This window comes from Mugil cephalus, chromosome 1, assembly GCF_022458985.1.
Source record: "Mugil cephalus isolate CIBA_MC_2020 chromosome 1, CIBA_Mcephalus_1.1, whole genome shotgun sequence".
Lineage (NCBI taxonomy): Eukaryota > Metazoa > Chordata > Actinopteri > Mugiliformes > Mugilidae > Mugil > Mugil cephalus.
This window is the reverse complement of record NC_061770.1, coordinates 45174006-45196878: the sequence shown is the minus strand read 5'-3', so window position 1 is coordinate 45196878 and position 22873 is coordinate 45174006. Positions and strand designations below refer to the sequence as shown.

General features: G+C 43.1%; 1 protein-coding gene across 4 annotated transcripts in view; it reads right to left on the bottom strand.

The window, feature by feature from the left end:
• Nucleotides 1–9243: 9243 nt before the first annotated feature.
• The window catches only part of arap2 (ArfGAP with RhoGAP domain, ankyrin repeat and PH domain 2), a 130612-nt gene continuing 116982 nt past the window's right edge, over nt 9244–22873 (bottom strand). For all 4 annotated transcript variants that reach the window (XM_047606624.1, XM_047606613.1, XM_047606641.1 and 1 more), the window contains 8 exons: nt 22251–22368; nt 19189–19317; nt 18076–18218; nt 17055–17140; nt 14303–14338; nt 12531–12594; nt 10677–10802; nt 9244–10430 (listed from right to left, as the gene is read on the bottom strand). In XM_047606624.1, the coding sequence (XP_047462580.1) occupies nt 10068–10430; nt 10677–10802; nt 12531–12594; nt 14303–14338; nt 17055–17140; nt 18076–18218; nt 19189–19317; nt 22251–22368 (1065 nt within the window). In that variant the 3' untranslated portion in view covers nt 9244–10067. The remainder of the gene's footprint in view (nt 10431–10676; nt 10803–12530; nt 12595–14302; nt 14339–17054; nt 17141–18075; nt 18219–19188; nt 19318–22250; nt 22369–22873) is intronic.

Genomic DNA, 22873 nt, shown 5'->3' with positions numbered 1-22873 from the left:
CTCGGAGCTACAGGGGACACATCAAAGCCAATAAACCCTGTCAGAGCATGTCAAGCAGTGCGCAGGCTGAAAATTTAGTTTGGCCTGGAAAATGGCAACTTAGGGGGCAACGGGTTTAGTAGGTGTCCCCAGTCACGCCGCACACCGCAGTACAAAAAGCTGAGATTCTGAGGCGCTTACAACTAAACTCGGAAACTCTGTGCGCCTCGGAAGCCTCTCCTAGCAACAAGGAGTTATCAGTTGTGTGTCGGCGCTTACCTTGGACAGGCCAAGACCTGTAATACAGATGCCCACCTAGTCAGGGAGGGAGTCTTTGCGCTAAATGAGTCTGCGGTGGGCGGAAAAACACTTGATATCTATGAGCTGGAACAAATCTATCATCACCGGCTTTCTTTTCATCCGTCCCCTCCATCTCCTTCCCCCTGTAACTACGTCTCACTAGAGCACTTGCCCCTCATCCCTGGTCTATCTCGATCGCTTTTATATCCTCTTGTGGGAAATCAACCACATACACGTAAACAAAGCTGCCAATACACACACACACACACACACACAAACACACAAGTGCATACACATTTTGCGGCACCATGGGGCTGAAAGAAACTTCTATCAGCGCAGCTTTGTCTTTCAGGTGGTAATTAGCAGTCATTGTTGTTGTTCTGCTAATCAGAAATCGCACACACCAATGAGGGTCATTATCTCGCCATCAGGGGAACAAAGAAAAAAAAGACCAGCCTAGCTCAGGGAAGATGCAGACAGATGCGCGTGTATGTGTGCTATGTGATATGTATTATGATAAAGTTCACAGCCTTATCAAAGAAAACGGCAAAATTGGATATTTTTCTCAATCATTTGCATATAGAGGGGCTTAATATCAATTATAAGATGGGGCTCCGTGATTGTCTCTTCATCGGGATAATTGCGCCTTTAGACTTGTAGACGCGTTCGTCTGGGGAAGAAAAAAAAAGAAAAGAAAGCCGCGCGGCAAGCAACAGTGGCATGCTGGGAACAGTGCGGTTCAAAAGGGTTAAACAAAGCTGAATAGTGTTAGAAATGAAAAAAGGTGTATAAATAATCCAATGGCCTCCAATGGTCCGGGAAGAACAGGCTCGCTGAATGGAAAGCAAATTCAATCAAATGCGAGAACACAACACAAACGTAAGGACACCGCAACAAAACGGTTAGATAGTATTTAAATGTTTGAAATTGCATTTTGTATTAGATTTCTTTCTTTCTTTCTTTTTTTTTTTTTTTAGGGGAAAGCAATGCGGATTTTTTTTTTTTTTTGTCCGTTAAAAGTCACTTAGTGCCACAAATTTCACAAACCTTTCGGTCTGAAATAGAGAAAAAGAGTTTTTTCTTTTAACTGAAACAGTACAGAGCTTATTTTTTCAGTTGGTAGCTGAGAACGAGTTCCCATTTATTTGCTAATGACACCAATTTACCTATGTAAAATAACTTAACTCTTTGATTAGTGTCTTTAAGTGTGTGCACGGACCGCATGCAAGAGATTCAGGAAACATCAACCAAGGACGCCTAAACTTCAGAGGACAAGCAGTCTGCACCTCTTTATAAACAGACCCTATGCATCAAAGACAAGCAAATGCTCAAATCCCTTCCATTTTGCCTTTTTCCGTGCCCCCCCACCACCCCCGTCGTGCTGATAACTTAATTTAGACCAAAGAATCTCGAGATGAAGGTTACTGCGGATGGACTGGCATTCTAGATTAGAGGGGGATAAATAAATAATGGACCCAGAATGAGACAACAAATTATGCTAGTCTCCCCAATTCAAATCAATGGTGTCCAATCTATATGTGTGTCCTTGGTGTGGTGTGGTTCGGAGAGCTGGGGAGGAGGGCGGTTGGAGGGGGGGGCTGTTTCACGTTGTGTGCAGCTCATCACTCCAGGGAGCAGACCCCTGCTCTAATAGGATGGCCAAGGTCCTGCACATGAACAGACAGCCAATACTGGATCTGGATGTAGGGGTCACGAGATCACAGTTATCCTCCTGGCGCCAACGCACTTTCCTTCTTGTTGTGTTAAATGATCAGATGGGCAATCATACAGTTTTCTATTATACGCATTTTCTCATTTCTTTCCTTTAATCTCGTTCCTCTCCTGTTTATGCGGGCCCACTCCTGGACTTTCTCCCCTGCTGGTGAAGTAAGGCTTCCCATTGGATGACGGTATGCAGGGGTTGGCTTGGCCATCCTTGCTTCTGATTCCAGCTCTGGAGCGGATTACGAAATGGAAATTACCGCAGGGCTCCCAGGTCCACCCTGATCGGCTCACTGCTCCTTTCCTCACTCTCAAACCTTCTCAAGATGCTGAACCTTCACCGAGTCCATCAGACCCTCATATACAGCCTGTTGGGCTCTGGTTCCTTGAATCTGGTGCGTGGAGACACCGGCTTTCTGTGTGTAGAGATGAAACCTGCAGATTTATTTTATTTTTTTAGAATTATTTTTAAAGGAGTACTCCAGAGATTTACTACAGGACTTACATAAAGTTGGTAGGTTTGCATGAGACATATTTTCAAAAGGAATTGTTGCATAGGAAAGGAAAGGCAGAAATGTCCCGATCCAAGACTTCCATACTGGAGACAACAATTTCTGTACTTTCCTTGATTGAGCCGGTTCCTGGTGAAGACCATCTCTGTTTAGAAAATCAGCAGTATAGTTCTCATCTCATCGTTTTAAAGACCATCTAAATAGCTCTGGTGTTGTAGTAAAAGACAGATTAAGGATGGGGTAATCTAAGCAACAGTGGCTAAAAGCACCAAGTGTTGGCACTTAAAAAGTATCCACTTCTATACATTCTGTGGTTGGGCATGAAGACGACCGTGCTGCAAGAATAAATATATAAAAATCTGGGAGTATCAAAGCTGTAATGAAAGCATATTTCTATCTTATTAGTTAGGAGCATGTCGACCAGAGAGATCCCTCCGACTGACTGTTCAACTTAACAAACAGACACAGAAACAAACATAATTTCATAATTTTAAAGTATGTACATCTAATCAAGGGGTAGAGTAGAAGTTTCAGGGTGGCTGGCGAGGGCCTGTGCCTGCGTGGCCTTTTTCCAGATGCTCCAGCTTCCTCCCACAGTCCAAAAACATGTTTGTTAGGTTAGTTGGTGAATCTCAGTTGGGCGTAGGTGTGGACTCGATACCGGTCCCTGGTGTACCCCGACTTCCAGCGCCCCGTGACACTCTAAAGCAGTTGTTTGCAAAGTGTGGGAGCCTCCCCTAAGAGAACATCTGCTCTTAATGGACTCTAACCGGACAACTTGAGTGCACAAGAACACGTTACTCCAATACTAATACTCTAATACTAATATCCGAGTTCTTCTTATCTGGCTAGGACAGATCATGCAATTGGAAATGGATTCTCATCGGGATGTGTACGCCTTAATCTCAGTTTAACCAGAAAACAGTGATTGATTGGCTGCAATAACCACATGCTCCACAACTGCTGCACTGGCAAATGACCCCAGAACAAAACATCCAAGAAAGCCAGAAGAATTATGAAGAAGAGGAATTGTAAACAGTACCAGGTACCAGATCTGCCCAGCCTAAGTATCTGGTGCTTCCAGATGACGTCAACTATATGTTCGGCCTGCTTGTTCAGATACATTCGACTCAGTTTACGAGATTATTAGCGCATTATCCATAAAAAAAATAAAATAAAGTAATAAAATGTCAACATAGCTGGAGTTCAATCCATTCATTTGTATAGTCGGCACAAAAGGATTTAAGAAATTTTATCCTGAAAAACATTAAATAAAAATACAGTTTTATCCATGTGTCCAAAGAATAACGACAAAAAAACAAACAAACAAACAAAAAAAACAGATAAGTTGCTCGGAAAGGGTTCTAAAAGTTAAGATGTTATGTACAATGAATGAATGAATGCTCAACTAAATCAATTCCAATACATGAGCAGTTTCCCAACAAAACAATCAAGATCTATATGATGGTTTGTAGTGCCTCCCAGGTAACAGCAGCTCTTCTAGTTTCCCCTCTTGAATGACAAATGCCGTCTACCTGCTGCTTACAGTCACTTCCTTTCATGCAGACCCAGAACGCAGGTGCAGTATGCGCCGGTCGGCTGTTGGATGCAGCCTTTGCGACGTGTCCAAGTGCAACTTTTTTTGTCCAGGTGCAACGCAACACGAAGCAGCATCAGAGCACTGTACCTGTACCCTTAAGTTTAAAGACTGGAGGTAATGTGAAATCTCTTTAATTCCATAAGCAGAACTTGTATGGACACAAACGTGTGTGTGTGTGTGTGTGTGTGTTGGTGGGTGTGTTTGGCTCAGCTAGTGCATTAGTACCTGTCTGCCTACAGACATATGCAAAACAAACTGGGCACACGCTTCATTTACAGCACAGTGAGGTTACTACCAAAGCAAATACAGTGCTGTGACAGCAGTGACCTCCTCCAGCTGGCGACAGTCCAACAATCCCAATCATGGAACAAATATGAAAATGATCTACGGCCTTATTCTCCCGCAAGGTTTAATTGGAATGTTTAACATTCCCTTCTTTATTAGCTTTGCAGTGGCTTGCTCTCTCCCTCGACCAGGAGGGGGGTTCGGGGGCTGATTGAGGTTTTAAAGACTCAATCCCAGTTGAATTGCAATTGCAGAGGCTTTTAATTAGATAAAGCTTGGCTGGTTTCAACATATACTTTACAGCCGTGTCAGGCTAAAAGGGTCTATGTGTCGTAAATATCAGCCCGAGACATTAATAGAATTGAGATTAGAGGGCAGAATGTGTGGATCAGCGCAAAAAGGCAGCCGGCAGCGGGACAACTTCATGCAGTGAGCTATTTATAGCCGCTAAAATGGACGGCCCCATTAATATAAGGCTTACCCTTTCTGGAAATGTAAATCAGCAGGGCCGCGGCTCGACGTGCATGTTATACAGCTGCAGTATGTCAGAGTTAACAGTAGCTCGTCTCTGATTTACACAGGCAAAGAAGATTGCTTCAGTTTTGTGTACTACCCTTGCGGACATCTGGTGGGTTTTAAGTCAATATGGTATCTTAGCAAGTTTTTTTTTTCCCGAAAAGCCAGTAAGCGCCTAAGATAAGCCTGCAAAGGATTTCTACTTTAATTGCAAGTCTGTTTCAGAAAAGCGGCAAGAGGACGCGCTGGCTCTTTCTCTGCAGACAAGAATCTCACTGTCTAAAGTGGCATTAGAGCCACGTCGAGACCCGTCCCTCACCCGCGCTCTTTCATTCCTGCCCTTGACGTTTATATTATCCACCGACGGAGACAAAGCGAGCGAACACCAAAGACGGAGGGAGACGGCGGGAGATCAGATCGCGGCCTCGGCGGACACTTCCACAAGGCCGGAGGCTGATCAATAAACTCCACATTTCAAAACAAACGGCGTCGGATTAAGTCCGACGCGGCTCGCTTTTAAAAGGTGCAGACTCCGGGTTTAATTGAGAAGCGCGTCACGTAGGATCGGCGTGTGCGTTTTGAAGTGTCTTTCGAAACAGCTTGTCATTTTCTCTTTCCTTTGCCAGTGCGTCGGCTCGCTCCCAAAAGTAGTGCACCTCGGCATGCAAGCGCTCAGTAGTAGGAGGAACATTTAGATACTTAGTAACCTACTAGTTAAGTAAACTACACCAGATACACTAGTTGTTTTTGGATGTACTTTTTTTTTCCAGTTTTATGTATGGTATGCAAATCAGTTACGTGCCTCTTGAAAGTTAAAACGTAGTTAAATGACCACTGATAGTTGGAAAAAGTTGGGCAAAAAACATCTGTCCTTTAAGCATATAAAGTACTCTTTTTATATTATTTATTTTCCTGCATTAATGAGTAGCAGCAAGTTGTTCCTGTTAATGTTTAACAATGCAGCACCTTCCTGAGCAAGAGCCACGTCTCTATGGTAACGGCCGGAGACACCCGAGCGCTACCCGGTGCCACCGAATGCTTATAATTTGCGTTTTCTCTCGCGACGTCGTCAAGCAAACTGTGAATTCCCAGAGAGCGCTGTCAACCGTTTGCCGAGAACAGCTAATCTCGAGCGCGTCGGCGAGGCGAGGCCTCTCAGCTCAGTCGGCTACACGCGCCGCGCCACCGAGACGCTACCTGAGGGTTCTTGCAGGGCATTTGCATTGCCGAGTCTTCCCATTAAAACGCCCATGCGATAGTTTAATTACTCCAGGAGGCAAACATTTCCTGCTGAAGTGAATGAAGCCGAGTGGTTTGACACGGTTGCTCAGCCAGATTTTTTTTCCGGTCCTTTCCCCCGTTTGAAAAATGCCTTAATTTACCCAGAATCTGTGTCAAATTAGTCTCAATTTATTAACTAGAAGCTCAATAATGCACGCACGGTCCAATTTATACCCATCCCTCTCAGTATGCGCTGGCAATTGGACGTTTAAGAGGCGAAATTTACTGCATTGCAGAGCTGTTTGGGTTCCCTGTTACCGTGCAGGTGACTAATGAGAGTATGTTTTCCTCGTGAAATGAATCTGCGAAACGCGGAGCTGGGGCAGCAAAATAAATGCCGTGGAGTCAATATAGAAATATGTAAGGAAATCGCATACAACTGGGCTACGCTTACTCCTCATCACTGAACACGCTCAAGCTGTTGCCACCTCAGAGGGATGACGGCACGGTCAAAGTCAGCATCTTAAATAACGCTCGCGAGTTTGTCGCTGCACTCCTTTACGCCATATGGTGACCTTCGTCTGATATAGGCCTCGAAGGGACGGCAAAATTGCTGGCTTATACAGACACAGAGGACAGCAGAGGTAAAATATACATACAGAGGAAGGATACTGAGGACGTGGAGCTGGCATGGCGTCAGTACGAGTGAATCATAAAGAACTTTTGTGCCGAGTTTAAAAGAATTACCTTCAATCCTGAGTCAAAGGGACATATAGCTAGAGCATTATCACACCTCAAAACTGATATACTTACCGTACCGTATGTCTGCTGCAAGTGAAAGCAAGCTTGCTCGGAGTGAAAGAACTCTCAACAGACCAGTTAAGTGGGAATGCATTCATTTCAACTGTAGTGCAACGACCACAGCGATATAATTAACACAGGCCAGAGACGAAAACACACACACACACACACACACACATTTCCACAGTGCAAACAAAGCCTTAATAAGAAATGCTCAGACTTTGAATGCGCAAATGTGGCGCCTCTATGATTAGAATATAAGGACGCGAAACAAAGGACAAGCAGCTGGCGTATGAGGCGTAATGAAAATAAAATGTTGATATGAATTTTTCATGGGGGAACCTGTGACAATTGCCTACGTGTGCGTTTTCCGGCCGCTATACATTATTCAACGAGAGCGCGCGACTTGAGACGCACGAGTTTATTCTCGCGGTTCAACCGAGAAAGAGCAGAATTTGGTGCAATTTACGAATAAAATAATAATAATTATTCTATATAAATAAGTCGAAGATGAAAGACGCTGCAGTTGCTCGATGTACTTCCGCTGGCTCTAAATCTTGCAGATACGTTCATGGAACACAACAGAGTGTACTGAAGGAAATCTGCCCAAAAGAAATAGAAAATCCCTCAACACACTGAGCACATTTACCTGGTGAAAAAACAAAACTAAACAGAAAAACAACCCTGAATTGCTAAATTTCATAAGCCTGGAGACGGCAGGTGTGAATTTAAAACAGTTATAAAACAGATAAAACATTTTCAAAGACTGAACAGAAGAAAAAAAATCCAATCATGATGCATAATAAACCTGAAAGCAATGACGGCAATTATCATTAAATAACACAGATGTTTATCATTTCTTCATACACCACACTTCTACCCTTCCTTCGTTCTCGTATTATTCTAACGGCTTTGCTTCTTCTTTTCTCCAACTGTAATTATCTGATGGATTCGGATGTAGTGACAGTTTCATTGCAAGCTGATGGTTTCCTCCCTTACTGCTGCACACACACACAGTGTCACCTCTACCATCTGCATTTCTGTGGAAACACAGTAAAGGCAATTTTTAGTCGCTGTTTTGCAAAGCAGGACATTTTTAATGTTCACTGTACAGCGGCGTTTCCAGTCAGTAACATACAGTATATACTACACATGCAAGCATTAGTACCTAAACACACACATACCACGCAACATTACATACAGTTTGGTAGCAGAAGATTACAATGTTGGGTAATAATTTACCTTTGTCCACAGCTGATAACCGTTATAATGGTTATTAATGATAATTAATAATAGAATAACATTTCTTCACAGATTTGCAAGGTAAGTGATATTACCTGATCCATTCGTCTGATCACATCTTGAAGGAAGATTTTCCGCAACGGATGATTCAAATTCTGGATCACTGGGACCTGCGGAGTCCCTCAGGGTTTTATTCTTGGCCCACTACTATTCAGACCGTACATGATTCATCTGAGTTGACTCACATCACAACAATGGGGTACTTTTACAGCTATGTAGATGACATTTTAGCTTACTTAGCTCTTTCGGCAACTGGCTGGTAGTACCATAGACGACCAGGTCTATTAATGGGTACAGTAAGTAAAAAGCATTAATTAAGAGTTAAGTTAAATAAAGACAAGACAGAACTGATTGTATGAAGGGGTTTGCTTTGTTTGATTCCAAAGATGAAAACCCCGGCTGCTTTATTGACTCCAGTCTGAGTTTTAGCAGCTGCATCATGGCGACAACCTAATCAGTATGCTATCATATCAAAAAGCAAGAATGAGAGACGTCTTGCCTAGTCTTCCCAAAAAACAGTTCAGTTCATTCAGAAAGTTGAATCATGAAGTAGCAGAGTTAAGCATATGAGTGATATTTACACAAGCTTTCAGATAAATATAGATTTTAAAAAGCTACTGCTTGCTTATGTGTTACTCAATAATCTCGGCCTAAATACATTTCTGAGCCCCTTGAAGGATATAAACCCAACAGGACCCTTGAAAGCAGGCAAGAACATTGAGGCAGGCCCAAACAAGTTGAAGCTGCTTTCAGCACCGTGCTGCACAACGATGTAAACAACCAAATTTACTTTTAGCTTAAAATGGATTTGAAAATGCTAAATTGAAAAACTCTACCGTTAACATGTCGATGGGTTTCTTTGGTGTACCTTTGGGAAACGTATCACTGCACCGTGAAACTGTGCCTGTGTTCAACGTTTTTGTCTTTATTTGCATTTTTTTTTCTTTTTCTGAATTAAACGTATTACGGTGCAAAAACGTATTAAACTGTTCAGCATATACCATGTTGACGCATATTGCAAATTTATTAAAAATATTTATGCTGTACATGAAAATTGCATTTAGTGGCGGCCAGTGCAAAGTTTAAAGTGGTATCCCACAGAATTAAACACTGACAGTTAATGTACAGTTAAAGGTTACAATGTTAACTGTTATCAAAATATAGCACACAATTAAAAATAAATAACTTGAGTTTGTCCATCAATGACTAACACTCAGCATCATAGGACCGTACAGGACTCCAAAGACTTTTTTTTTTGCAAGACGCCTAGGATTTAAACACCCTGCTACTAACAAATGTAAAATAAAGGGGATGTCAAAGTATATTTTTTATCTATATCTATATTTTTTATCCATCTGGAAAAGTGCTATGAAAAAATAAAGTATTTAAAAAAGGATAATACTTTTCAGGTGCTGTTAAAATTGGCTTTTTAAAACAATGGGAAACATAAAAGCATGGAGCAAGCGGTTTGAAGTATTTCTGGTGTTTGACAGCAGAACATACTTTTGCAACTTTCAAAGAGCGACATATAAATCACGTTTTCTGTAGTGCTTGGGTCAGCGCCATGTCCAGCTGAGGTCTACGTGACCTCCGCTGTTTCCTGCACCTGTTTTCCACATCCCCTTGTGCATCGGCATGTCTTTATATATCCGAGTTCAAAAGCAGTGTTTGGGCTATGATCATCCCTCGTGAAAGCTATTCCATCTACGCCGTGTGGTCTTGCAGTCAGTCTTCTCATCTTTTTGTCTCGACTCAGGGCTGTAATGTTTGTCTTTTTGTTCAAATTGACTGTTACGTGTACCGCTCCGTCCTTTTTATTTCCCCTCCCGTCAGTCGCTGTCCTTGCGACCCCGGCCAGTCTTGTTCAGCACAGAGCTGAGTTCGTCCAGCAGGTTAGGCGGCATCAAACCCTCCCCCCCCAAAGCGGGTCTTTTCACGACGGTCTTACAGCCACTTTGAGGTGGAAGGGGTAACGGCATAGGCTGTAGGTGTCTGGAAGAGGAAGGGGAAGGGCAAGGGAGCCTCAGGGGCGGGCAAACGTCCACAGAGGTTCTCCTGCGCGGAACCTCTGGGATCTTGTGCAGGTCATTGGGATTTGGCTTTGGAGCAATGGTGTTGGTGTTGAGGTGGGGACCAGCAACCTTGGCAGCCTTCTGGTCTCCATTTCCAAGAGGAAGCCTCCTGTCTGGCAGCTGTGGGGTTCATGGCAGATAAAGTTGAAAACAAGCAGTCTTGTTCCGGTCGAACATTTGCGACGATTCTGGGGCTAAGGCACTGAAAAGCTGCTTTTTAGAGGTTTTTACATTGTCTTATCTTAAAATTGGCAAACTTGCCCATGTAAGGAAATACCCATCCTTACTCTGGAACAGATAGTATCAACAGTAATGGGTAAATCGCGACAGGAAGTGAGAAACCAATAACGCCACTGATTTCCTCACCGGTTTGCTGGCGGGGTGTTTGGTTGGTGGGATGCTGCTGCCCTCAGTCCCGGCCCGTCCTCTGGAGGTGTTGTGATCTGCTGTTTCTTTTGAGTTAGTGGTCTTTGGATAGAGGTCAGAGCCGAACTGAAGACACACACACACACATATATATAATGGTTATCCAGTGTAGAAAGTTCATTCAGTGGCCTTATATTCTCTAACAGACCAGTATTGCCATAGGTGGCCTCTGCAGATGTCAAAAGGCTATGTACATATGACACAAGTAAAATAACTACTGTGTGGGTATAAATTGTTATTTTTGCTGGAGTGAAACAAGCACCTTTAAAACTAAGGGAAGCCGATGGATGTCTGTTCCCTCACAGCTGTCCAACCATGTTCTGATCTCTGGCTAAACTTTCTCTTTAACAATGTCTCGTCTATAGAACCGTCTGTTTAACAAATCCTTATTTCATCGCTGCCAGGACCCGTCCTTGGACCTTTACACCTTCCACACCCTCCCACACTCACCGCCGCCACCTCCCATTCCACCTTTTCTTCAGAATGAGGTCCTCCATGGCCGGTTGCTATGGAAACTGCCGGAGCACAATGCTCGCTAACAGGTAAGCGAAGGGAAATCAAGAACACTGAAGTAGGCTCTCTCTCTCTCTCTCTCTCTACTTTCTCATCCACACTTTCTCTCTGCCCTTCCCACAAGTCCCGTGTCCTTCCCACAAGCCCCAGCGCTGGGAGCTGACAATCCTGATATTTAGCGGATTTGGGAGGAGAACCCTAATATTTTTAGCCGGCTCCGGTCTTCTATAGATTTAGCCGTTGCAAAGCCAAGAGCTTCTCCAAAGAGGAGGGAGAGGCGCCGAAATAAACACGTTGAAACACTTAGAAACAACAGACAAAAATTGCTTTCCCCTTTAGATCAATCTCTCCATGACAGTGTTGCCCTTTTTACTTCCCAACCCAAACCAAGGCACTAAAAGGCTTTTACAGTAAGCACCTGTGATAAACAACACTGTGCAGCAGACCGGTTCCCATAAAAAAAAAATAAATAAATAAAAAAGCCGAGCGCAGTGCTGATGCCGATGAGATGTGCTGAGCATACAACACAGAGCTGGGAAATCAACGTCTGATCTTTAGGTTTAGGGGAAGCGCGCTTTTCAACTTTGTTCATTTACTTGATAATGAGCGGGAAAAATGGACTCGTGTGTTCGGTCTAACGAGGGAAACGAGGTCCGATTTGGCGAAGGAGATTGCAGCGCGGATTGCGAGAGTGAAAAATAATACGGGGATATGACACATTCATAGCTGCTCTCCCTGTGTTTGCTTTGCCCTGCATTATTTATGTCGTATGTGCTGTGTCAGCGACTGACAGCGGCAACACTTAGCTCTATCTGGGGGCTAAGCACCACAATGTGATTGTCGCAGTCGCCTTGACCTTATTCTCACAGCTTTTCCACATAAAGTGATTTATGCTATTGCTGAGTGACCTCGAAAACTTTACAGTTCCTCCCCTGTTTATGCATTTCATCTGCCTAACAGCACAATGGAAACGGACGATTGTGGAAAACATGATTTATCATATTGCCTTTTTCCTGAGATGTGCGTCGTAAAAGATGATTTATCCTTCCCGTAATCGAGTGCATGTTTCCTCCAAACAAGGGAGGGAGAAGGAGGACGTGTCCGCAACATGTATGACACATTCAGTGATATGTTTAGTTTGCAACAATGTGGTTGAAAAAAAAATATATATATATATATGTAACAGTTGGAGAAAGGATGTGCACAATCCAAAGAATCCTTCCCAGTCCCCGCCGTTCGCCTTAGCATGGGAGAATATCTCTTTGACGCGCGCCACCTTACCTTCGTCCTGATGATGTCCGTCACCCAGCTGACCTGCGTCTCCCTCTTGTCGCAGCAGAAATGCCTGGGGAGGGAAGGGCCGGGTCACATGGGTCGCTCATTTCCACACACGCCATTGTCCGTTTTTTAAACGGGCGACTGGATTTGGCGCCGTCTCCTTTGAAGGGAGACCTGCGCGGTCGCCGACCTCACTGTAAATAGGTTTGACTGTAGGTGCGCTCGCCGCCGTCGCCCGTGATTATATGAATCTGTGCTGTGAATAGGCCGACGGTTTAAATAACGCCTGTCAGCCTTTCAGCTTTGTACTGTATTCTGTTTGGAGCTATTTCTGGCGCCTGCCACAGTGCATCGGTACATACACAATCTGTGTGTCCGAGTCCTTGGAAAACAGTTTTGAGCTGTCGAGCAATAAATGCTATTGCTCTAATACTGCTCTTTACATTTGAGTTTTCACAGTTTTGAAAAGAAGTCTAACAAGACGGGAGTTGTAGTTGTGGATTAACCAACTACAGTAACCACCCATTTGTTTTTAAATTAAATTAAATATAAATTGCTAAACTGCTTTGATATAGATATTATGAAGAAATATTTTTTTTAATCAGACCAATCACAGAAGAATGGAAAATAAGCAGAACTAATGAGACCATCAATTACCCACTAACTACACAAATCTATGGACGTCCCACTTTCATTCACACTTCTCAGCTGTATATCACAGCACCTTTAGATAATTATTTGGTTAAAGCAACCTCGGGGCTGATAAACAACAGCGAACTGAAGTTACCGCCTCTGCATCAGCGGCCGCGGCGTCCGCACCGCCGCACTCGAACAACATGTTCAAGGAGGACGTGTCACGTCTCCCGCGCTCACAGCGCGAGGCTGCGAGGCCCGCATCCTATTTCTGTTCGTACTTCAAAGCTACATCTAAAACGGGTACTTCACTAGACACCGGCACTTTATTTAAGCAGTGAAGGCAGGTGAAGACAGTTAAAAGAAAGAAAAATAAACTTGATGGCATAGTTAGCACAACATAGTATGAAGCTATGTGAAAAAAACACAAAACAAACATTGTAAAAATCCCAGAATCCTGTTGTATCTTAAAAACAGTGTGCAGGCACTGGTGACTGTTGGAAAGTCATCAGGTATATCATTATATTATATTAAAATTACATTATATCAAAACGCATGTATACTGGCATTCATTCTGACATTTGTGCTTCCGTCGTCATTTGCCAGCTGTGTGAAAAAATAATGCTCATTAGTGACGTAATTCATAGGCTGAACTAACACGAATGCAAACAAATGGAAGAAAATGGATGTGTACATTGACTGATAAACACATAAATAAGTTTTGTTTTTGTCTGTTATTAACCTCTGCCTCCTCTAATTTAGTGCTGCTAGCCACATACCGCGGCTAAATAATAGGAATATGTATCTCTACAATGTATCCTGTAGAATTATTTGTATTTTCTTAATTATATTATGTTTATATGCACAGTGATGTCGCTAACATTGCTGGATGGCCGGATGTTGGGGAGTACGCCTTCATCCGTGACAAGAAACTCAAGCTAACTTCCTCTCACCATGTTATTCTGGTAATATTTTAACCTCACTTATGTCTCCATTAGTAACCCGCTTAGATCACTACAACGAGATTTGGCGTCAACTTTTAAACTGTCCACCACTTAATTCTTTCCACCACTAATACTCTAAGTGAAAAGGGTCAAAGTTACATCACATATTAAACCGAGGAACTTTTGTCGGATGCTCACCACTGTTGTTTGTCAGTGCAGACCGTGAAGCCCCAGCTGCAGAGAAAGAGAGAAGAACACAGGTCTGATGTTAGTGTTTGCTTCTGAAAACCTGAACCGCCTCTGGAGACGTGTTACAGACGTGTTTTTGGGAGATGAAACATGACATTTTAAAGCATCCAAATTCGAAAACAAAAAAACAAAATGAAGTATTGTCAGATATCAGAAGGTCGAAACCTTTTCCCAGAAATGCAAAGAGGAAGAAGAAGGTTCAGTGGAACTGGTCGGTCCTAAACAGTGGAATTAATTAAGCTAATTAGCGCACATGCTTATGCATGAGCAGAGATCAATACGCTCCGGGCTAAAGGTTACAATGCACATAGCTCATGCTGCTCGAGTTAAAGTACACTATGCTGGAAGACAGTCTTGGAGTTTATACAACTCAACCTTTGCGTAAAAAACTGAGGCGGCTGAAGTATGAAAAAAACGCGCCCGGGCGGTGGGGAAGGTGAAGAGGCCACCTTCCTGGAGAATACACCTTGCCTGAAAAAGCCTCCACAGCTGTGGCCGGGCACGGAGATGGAGAGGCTGCAGCCCGGAGCACCGCTCCTGCCTCGCAGTAGGCCGCTCGCAAACAGACCTCTGCCTAATGATGCACTGGAGCGCTGCCTCTCCTAACCCTCTCCGTCCGTCTTTACTCCTCCATTCGCCGCCTCACGTCTCTCGCAGCCCACTCAACAGTATATCTATGACACCGCGCCGCAGCATCCCTTCCTGCCGTCCCTCTTTATCTGCCGCTCCTCCTCCTCCTCCTCCTCTCCACTGAAGGGCTGCGTCACATAGTCAGTCGCCCGCCGGACTCATTTTTCACACTTCCCCCCCGACTCCGAATTCCGACACGGGGGGAAATTATGAGGAATTATAATTGGGTTGTGTGAAATACGGGGCCTGGCTGCTCAAAAAAATTTCCTCTTTGTTTGACCAACAAGAACTGCCGCCGATTTGGCATGTGTCATAAATTACAATAATGGAGGATCATTAAAGTAAAACAGTGGCGGCGATGTTTTTTCCGCACGCACAAGCGGCGTTAAATAATTTGTATTTGTTAAAACGCAATTACGTTTAATCAATTTCGCCGCGGTGAAAAATAAGCCGGGGTCAGGGGCCTCTCCGGGGGGCTCGAAACTTTTGAAGGGAGAGGAAGGGGTAATGTATCACTGTGGACAAATAGCTGACACAGAAAAAGTTGCAAAACATTATTAAAGACCGGTAAAGAAGACTAGTGCTAAGTTATCCACGACAGCAGAATGCTGTTCTGATGCTAACGAATAAGAAATGTGCCAGGAGAGGATGAAAACACGCGATGTTTGACCGGCCGATGCCGCATAGATAAATCCGGAGAAGCAAATGTTTGGCTGTTTTAATGGCCGCACAGAGAGGGAGAGAGGCTCTACCTGTGCTACGAACATTTTGGCCGCATCCAGATAACAATGAAAACCCCCTTCAGTTGATGGAAGCCAAGCATAATAGGGCAAATTAATAAATGTCCATTAAGTGCACTTTGCAGCAGCTGGTAATACAAAACAACAACATAAACTGGAAGGCAGAATTAGTTTTTTTTTTTTTCCAGGAACTGGAAAGCTTTTCCCTTACTGAGGCCGCTTTCAAAATACATTTCAGATTGAATGGACTGGTTTTGTCTGGTTGGAGCAGTAATCTCGTCAAAGGAAAAACACAGTCAAAGAACCAGCAAGAGTTTTTTTGCTTTGTCGCAGACCTTCATGTTCAGCCCAAAGTCTACCCTTTTCTTGCTTATTTGAGTCGTGACGCTCACGAGCGAAACGTATCTCCTGAGTGAGACCAAGATCGGTCCGAATATAAGGCGCTAATTTTTTTTTCCTGAAAAAATATCCTAAATATATTGTATTATATTTGGCGTCCAGATTTTTTTTATGCGCACACTCTGCCAAGTAAGCAAACAACCGAGAAGAAGTTATGATGCCAACTTTAAAGATCAATGGCGATTAATGCTGCAGAGTCACCGAACAAGTGGCACGAAAATACGGTGTCACGGAAAGTCACGTACGTAAGCACAAGACGAAGAGCTTAAAAAAACACAAACAGCCAGAGAAACGAGTCCCAAAAGAGGCCTCTATCAAGAGATCAACAGGAGGATGTGTGAGTATGTTACCAAGAAATTAACAAAACTCCACATCACTACAGTATTAGTATTAGTATTAGTATTGTTAATCATCTTATGTTCAGGCCTATGCAGTATTTATCATGCAGGTTCTCCGCGCTGCTTTCATCGCCATCATTCGTCATCTGAAATCAACACTCGCCACGTTTTTCCAATCTTCTATTGTCCAGTTTTGTTGAGCCTGTGTGAACTGTAGTCTCGGTTTCCTGTTGTTAGCTGACAGGAGTGGCACCCGGCGTGGTCACGTCCCATCGCCGGTCATTAACTATGCTGAAGTAACATTTGTTTGTTCATAAATTCAATTTGTTCACAATAGAAAGGTAGGATTTACATACCCTGCCTTTAAGTTTGAATGATTCTGACCCAAATATTACCCTATAATATGATATAAAATATAAAAATGAGCGGCCTTTAGAACCGCTCTTTGAGAGGAACAGATCCACAACATCTGCTCCCTTCAAAGAGCTGCAAATCCTGTCTATATTGCTTATAAGTTTTTCTCTGGCGATAAACAGCCCGCGCGAGTTCATATTCTTCTCGTTTAATTTCATCACGCAGGTGAGAGCAGCTTACTTGGCTGGTGGAGGTTTGAGCTTTTTCCTCAGGCCCAGGTAACATTTCACGCTCTTCAGCTGGATGGCTTTCTCCGCCTTGGTGCTCTGCAACAAACGGAAAGACGCCGAAAATGTTGGGAAATTAAAGAAAAATATAACAAAAGTAAGTAAATTCAAATAAAATGCCACTGATTTTTTTTTTAATCTTTTCATCATCGTGTAGTCACAATAACAACAATCGGTCATTACCGGGAAAACTTCTGTTTTCAACCAACAAAGGAGAAAGTAGAAGAGAACAAACAAAATCCAAATTACATCTTCCCTCTTACACCTACACATGCAGACCTGCAACCCATTCCCTGTTTCATCCAACATAATTTGAACTAAATACAGACCTGGCAATAATTACAGAGGCCAAGGAATATCAATTAAATTCCAGTACACTTCTAATTTCCCTTGCATTTACACAGTAATTAGCGACATTCTCGTGCAACCAGATACTTAGAAAAGCTTTCAGTGGAAGTGCCCCCCCCCACCGTCACACGCAACCCCTATCCATTTTCCTCCCCACCTACACCCGCACCCCAGTGCCAGAATTACTGCACCTCCATCAATTATTAACACTTCTTCACACTCCTTTACGAATCCCATGTTTCAGCCGCAGAAATGTGCTGAGAAGAAAAGTCCTCCAGGGAACCCGGCCCCTGCTGGTCCTCTCTGAATCAAATGCTGCATTCTTTTCCTTTCTGGAGAAAGTGTGAGGAGTCACTGTGTTTTATGTTCCTGCTTAATTTTAAAAAATTGGAACCCCGAGACCGAAACATCGCCAGGGAGATGAAACAGATAGAGCCTAGATTTTGGTAAATTGGGTTGCGGCTACGTAAGCTCCACTCTAACACGTTTCTGTTTGTCAGAGCAGTTATAACCTTTTAAATTCCCTTCAGAGACGAGGAGCTCCCTGTTCACTCGAGACTTGTGTGCAAAAGGTGTTGTGCTGTGACTGTGACAGTGAATTAAGCCAAGACTAAAAGTTCACTTACTTTGATGTCTCTGTAGATGAACAGTTTCTCCGTGCGTAGTATGACATATTTGTCCTGAAACTTGTGTCCTGACAGCAGCTTGGAGGATCCATCGCTGAACTTCAGGTGGTCGCCTCTTACGAACTGGCTTTGTTGGGAAACGTCTGTTGGGAAACGTCGAATGGTGTAAACCGCTGCAAATTAAAAGATGCAGCTTTGTCCCAGGCTGGTTGGTGTGAGAAACTGTTGGATATATTTTTTTAAACTATTTATTTAGTAAAATCAGAAGCTGTTACAATTCTGCTTTTTTAAAACAACTGAAAATATGCTTTTAGTCTGGTCAGGTTTGCTACCAAACAGCACCACTATCAGCTGAAGGACATTTGTTTTATCCATTATTCTTGGCTAATGGCAAATAAAACGAATACATTACTTTTAGCAAACTGCTAATGCTTACAGTTATCTATTTTGTTTCCAAGTTTCACTGCGGACACACAAACCCCAGGAGATGGTGACGTGTTCACGTCAAAGGCTCATAAGCTAGTGAAAGCCAATGCGTTCTAAAATGTGGTGCAGGAACTCTTAGCTTAGTGAAGGTTATCATATTGAAAATTTGTTCAAAATAACTTCGAGAAAGCAGTCGAGTCAAGTGAGTTTTCATTCATTCAGTAACAGCTGTATACATGTGTAGGGACCGAGGAGAAGGCTGGGCACGGACTACTCTAAAAATTACTTTCAGTTTACTTTTAGCCGATCATTTCAAAAACCAAGCAATTGTTGTTAGACAATGGACACTGATATATATAAATACAATATATAAGCCACTTTGAGCAAGAATCAGTTACTTTGAGTTAAGAGTTTCAACACGCTAATCTCAGCAAACCATTGTCTTTACTTTAGCTAGCTAATAGCTAGCAAATACGATTTAAACTTTTAGCTCTATTTCACTTTCTGACACACAAAAACTTTAAATTGCTTTCACAGAAGCCAACAGTTTTACCATTTATTCATTACGTTTGGCTCATAGCAACTATGATGTATATGTATATATTGCTACCAAATTTATCCATCGCAGATATCAGGTATGCACACTCAGACTCATACATTACCATTACCCTACATAGCATACTGTACCTTTCCCATCAGCCATTATTTTGGTCCCTGTAAACTTCTTTATGATAAGAAAAGCAGAACTGGGGACGTCCAGTGTACTCCACTCCAAAACCTGCTCAAGAATCTTCTCACTGTGGTGCAACGGTCGCTCTGTTAAAAAAAAAAAAAAAAAAAATGCGATAAAATAAAAGACCTCGGGTCAGAGACAGAGAAGTGATTAAAGGGTAAACGTGTTAGGAAAGGGCAATGGTCAAATAACAATGTCAACAGCCAACAACAAAGCAGCTCTGCCCCCTGGTTTAACATGAATTATAAATGCATGAAACAAAGCCATAAACTCTTATCGTAAAATCCATGAATAATTGTAGTTAACCAAATAACAAAATTATGTTGTTGTTCTCCCTTTTTTCATCACAGAACAGTTTAAATTATCTACAGCATATCAGGACCTGATTATAAAAACACACTCATGTGCAAAATAGACCTATTATCTCTCCTTAATTGGCGAACAGGGTACATGTTATCAGCCAAAAAAAAAAAAAGCAGATAATTTGTGTACCACCACCACCCCTGCTCCGATGCCTCCCTCTCTGCACTCCCCTGTTTTTCATAACCGAAGGAGGTAAAAAAGAGCCACAGCGGCATAACTTATTCATAGCGGTGGGCTTATCTCCACCGTGGAATCTCTGCAGACCCAGGCCATGGGATTAGCTCCTCATTTCCCAACAAATATTAGCTCCCCTTTTCTGCCTATTGTCCTCGATAACAGTGTTTATCTGTAGCCATCCTCCAAAATGGCTAATTAACGCACTTTCCCTCCTTTCTTTATGGTTTTACGAGCAAAATCTGTCACGCTGCCGCCTTCAAAATAGCTTGACTGTTTACTCTTCCACGGAAATATTGTTTTGGCATGGAGAATATGCTGAACCATCACCAAATATATTCAGTATTCAACACACCTTCGCGTTCATAAGAGGACGGAGTGTCCTCTGTAACTTTGTGAGAGGGGGGGGAAGAAAAAAACAAACATAAGAGCGAGGTGTAAACTCCGAGTGAACTGATGAGAAGCACACGAGGACCGCCAGCTAAGCAACTTTGCGTCAAAGCTCAACTCTGACTTTCCCCCCGCTTGCCACTTCCCGCGGTGCGATCAAATGCAGGTGCATCTGAGGTGCCATTGGCGCATAATAATGCGAGATGAGGTGGGTCAGCTCTGGAGGTTGATCATGCAAGAAAGATGAAGGTAATTCATGACATATGACGGTGAAGATGATTAATTAATGAGCGTATCATCAAACTGACGATGCTTGGCTAATTTCTCAGTGCGCCGCCACGTTTCGCAGACGCCGGTTCATTAGAGAGATCGCATAATCTTCTAATCACAATTTACTTGGATGAGAGGATGTGTGATCTTTGTATATGCCCGGAATGAGAGTAGCCACATAAATTGCGACGTGAGGCCAAGTAGAAAGTTTAGAGTTTATCGCTACATGAGATGTGTAAAAATAAAGTTCACATTATAGTTGTGAAGCACAGTTGACAATACAGTGAACTTTGCACTGGAAACTGAAAGAACCTGCATAATCCAAAGGCAGGAGGGAATAATTCAAGATCCCCGCATGGAAAAATTATCCCATTAATCAGGCCTTGGTAAATGTAACCACTTGAAATGAAGTATAAATGACTTCTTGACTCTTTAGTCAAAAAAAAAAAAAAAAGAAGCATTTGTTCCTAAAGATGTCTTTCTACTCGATGAAAATACAATACCTGTTTAATTTCTTCAAATGTACTTTAAGTAGCGGTAATTAGTGGAGAGGGTTGTTGTGTACACTCGAAGTGTCTGAGGTAAGGAAACATTTCAATGTTGATTAAACTGCATGACAATGGGGTGGAGTTACTTCATTTGAATGTGCAGAGGAGGCAAGTGCACAGGGGCTTCATCAGTTAAACAGCAGGAATTGATTATACTGTAATTAAGTGTTTATGCTCAAGTTGCAACAAGCACTTTCTCCCTGGGCGGAAACGCATGCACCAGGGAGCGTTAGACCCAAGAGTCTCACCAAAAACTATTAGGAATGACCAATAATTGACAAACTTAAAGAGGTCTTTGCCACTTAAATCTTGATCCGTCAATCTGCCCAAATTTCCTGATTGCATCTGAATTGATTTCTCATCTTCATCTCGTCTTATCCTCACTAGGGTCGCGGGAGTTGCTCCAGCCTATCCCAGCTGCCATCAGGCAGGGGACACCCTGGACAGGTTGCCGGTCTATGGCGGGGCTAACGCAGAGACAACCATTCCACACACACCCACGGTCAATTTAGAATCAATCAGGCTAATGAGTATGTCTCTGGCAGGAGAAAACCCACTGTGCGACGTCAAAATCAGAGAGGGTACAATCCATGCTGACACAACGGAGAGCTATAGAGGACAACATGGAGAAGAACAGTGCCATCAGATGCTCAAATTATTCTGTCTGCTCACAATTTTGGAAGAAGCCCATAGCTACATAGCAGCATAGTTGCGTTGTTGAGGGCATCCATGTCACTGCAGCAGTCGGGTTAGTCTCGCCACAAAGATCACTCGCAAATAGTAGTGCTAATCCCAGTCCTAATGATCCGATTGAGAAACAGCAACAAAAGGAAAATCTTCTCAGAAATGTACGTTAACTTGGTGTTGAGGGCTTTAGGATAATGTTTGCAACTACTAGCAGTTGACATCAGTACCTGTTCCTACCCGGCCACGGCCTCTCTGACCAACACCAAACATGGGGTCAAGTGTCTCGGCCTAAGACACAACGGGCAGATTTGGGATCAAACCCCCAATCTTTCAATTATTGGTCGACCACTCTACCTCAGCTACTGTGGCCCAAGAAAGCCAGAAAAAGATCATTTTGTGAAGCATAAATGTGTTTCAGTGGGTCTTGGGAGCCATTGTCACATTATGACTAAGCTCTAGATGTCCTCAAGGATTCTTTCGCACATGATTGTGATTGGTGAATCACTCTCTAAAAAGAATACTTAGGGTTTTGACAGTATTTTAGGATGGTGTGAAAGGCACCAGAAATTCAAAGTTCAGCATACCTAACTCTCCATTCTCAATGACTTCGAAGGTTGTCCACAGGTCATCGGGCCTAAAATTGATGCTCCTCATGCTTAGGGCGGTTTCTGCAAGCTCCGTGGGTCGCATGCTTGGAGAGACCTACCACAAATGCAACAAAACAAGAAGAAACAATCACACACAGTAAGTACATCCAGCGTGTAAAAGCTAAGATCGTAAACTCTGCGGGTCGATACTGCTGCCTTCAACAATATCTCCCTCTGAAGCGCAATTCATTATTTAACAAGTAACATTTATTACACAAATGTCCAAGTCACAGCCAATGCACACTGCACTGATTAAATACCTGCTCCTCTGTGAAGTTATTAGGTGTACCTGAACAGGACTGAACCAAGCAAATGAACCCCCTCCCTCCACAGAGAGACAATGGAGAATTAAGGTCAATCCGTTGCTGCCGAGAGCTCCTCTTTAACCCTATCCCCCTCCTAGTATCGCTGCCGACCTCCGAGAAAAGCCCGTAACCTACACCAGCCGGCGTGCCTTGTAAAATGCAATTACTCACACAATTAAATCAGACATTTCTTTGATTGGTTCGCTTTTGATTTATTTCGGTGGCGGTAATCCCATCAGGTTAAACCACGGATGT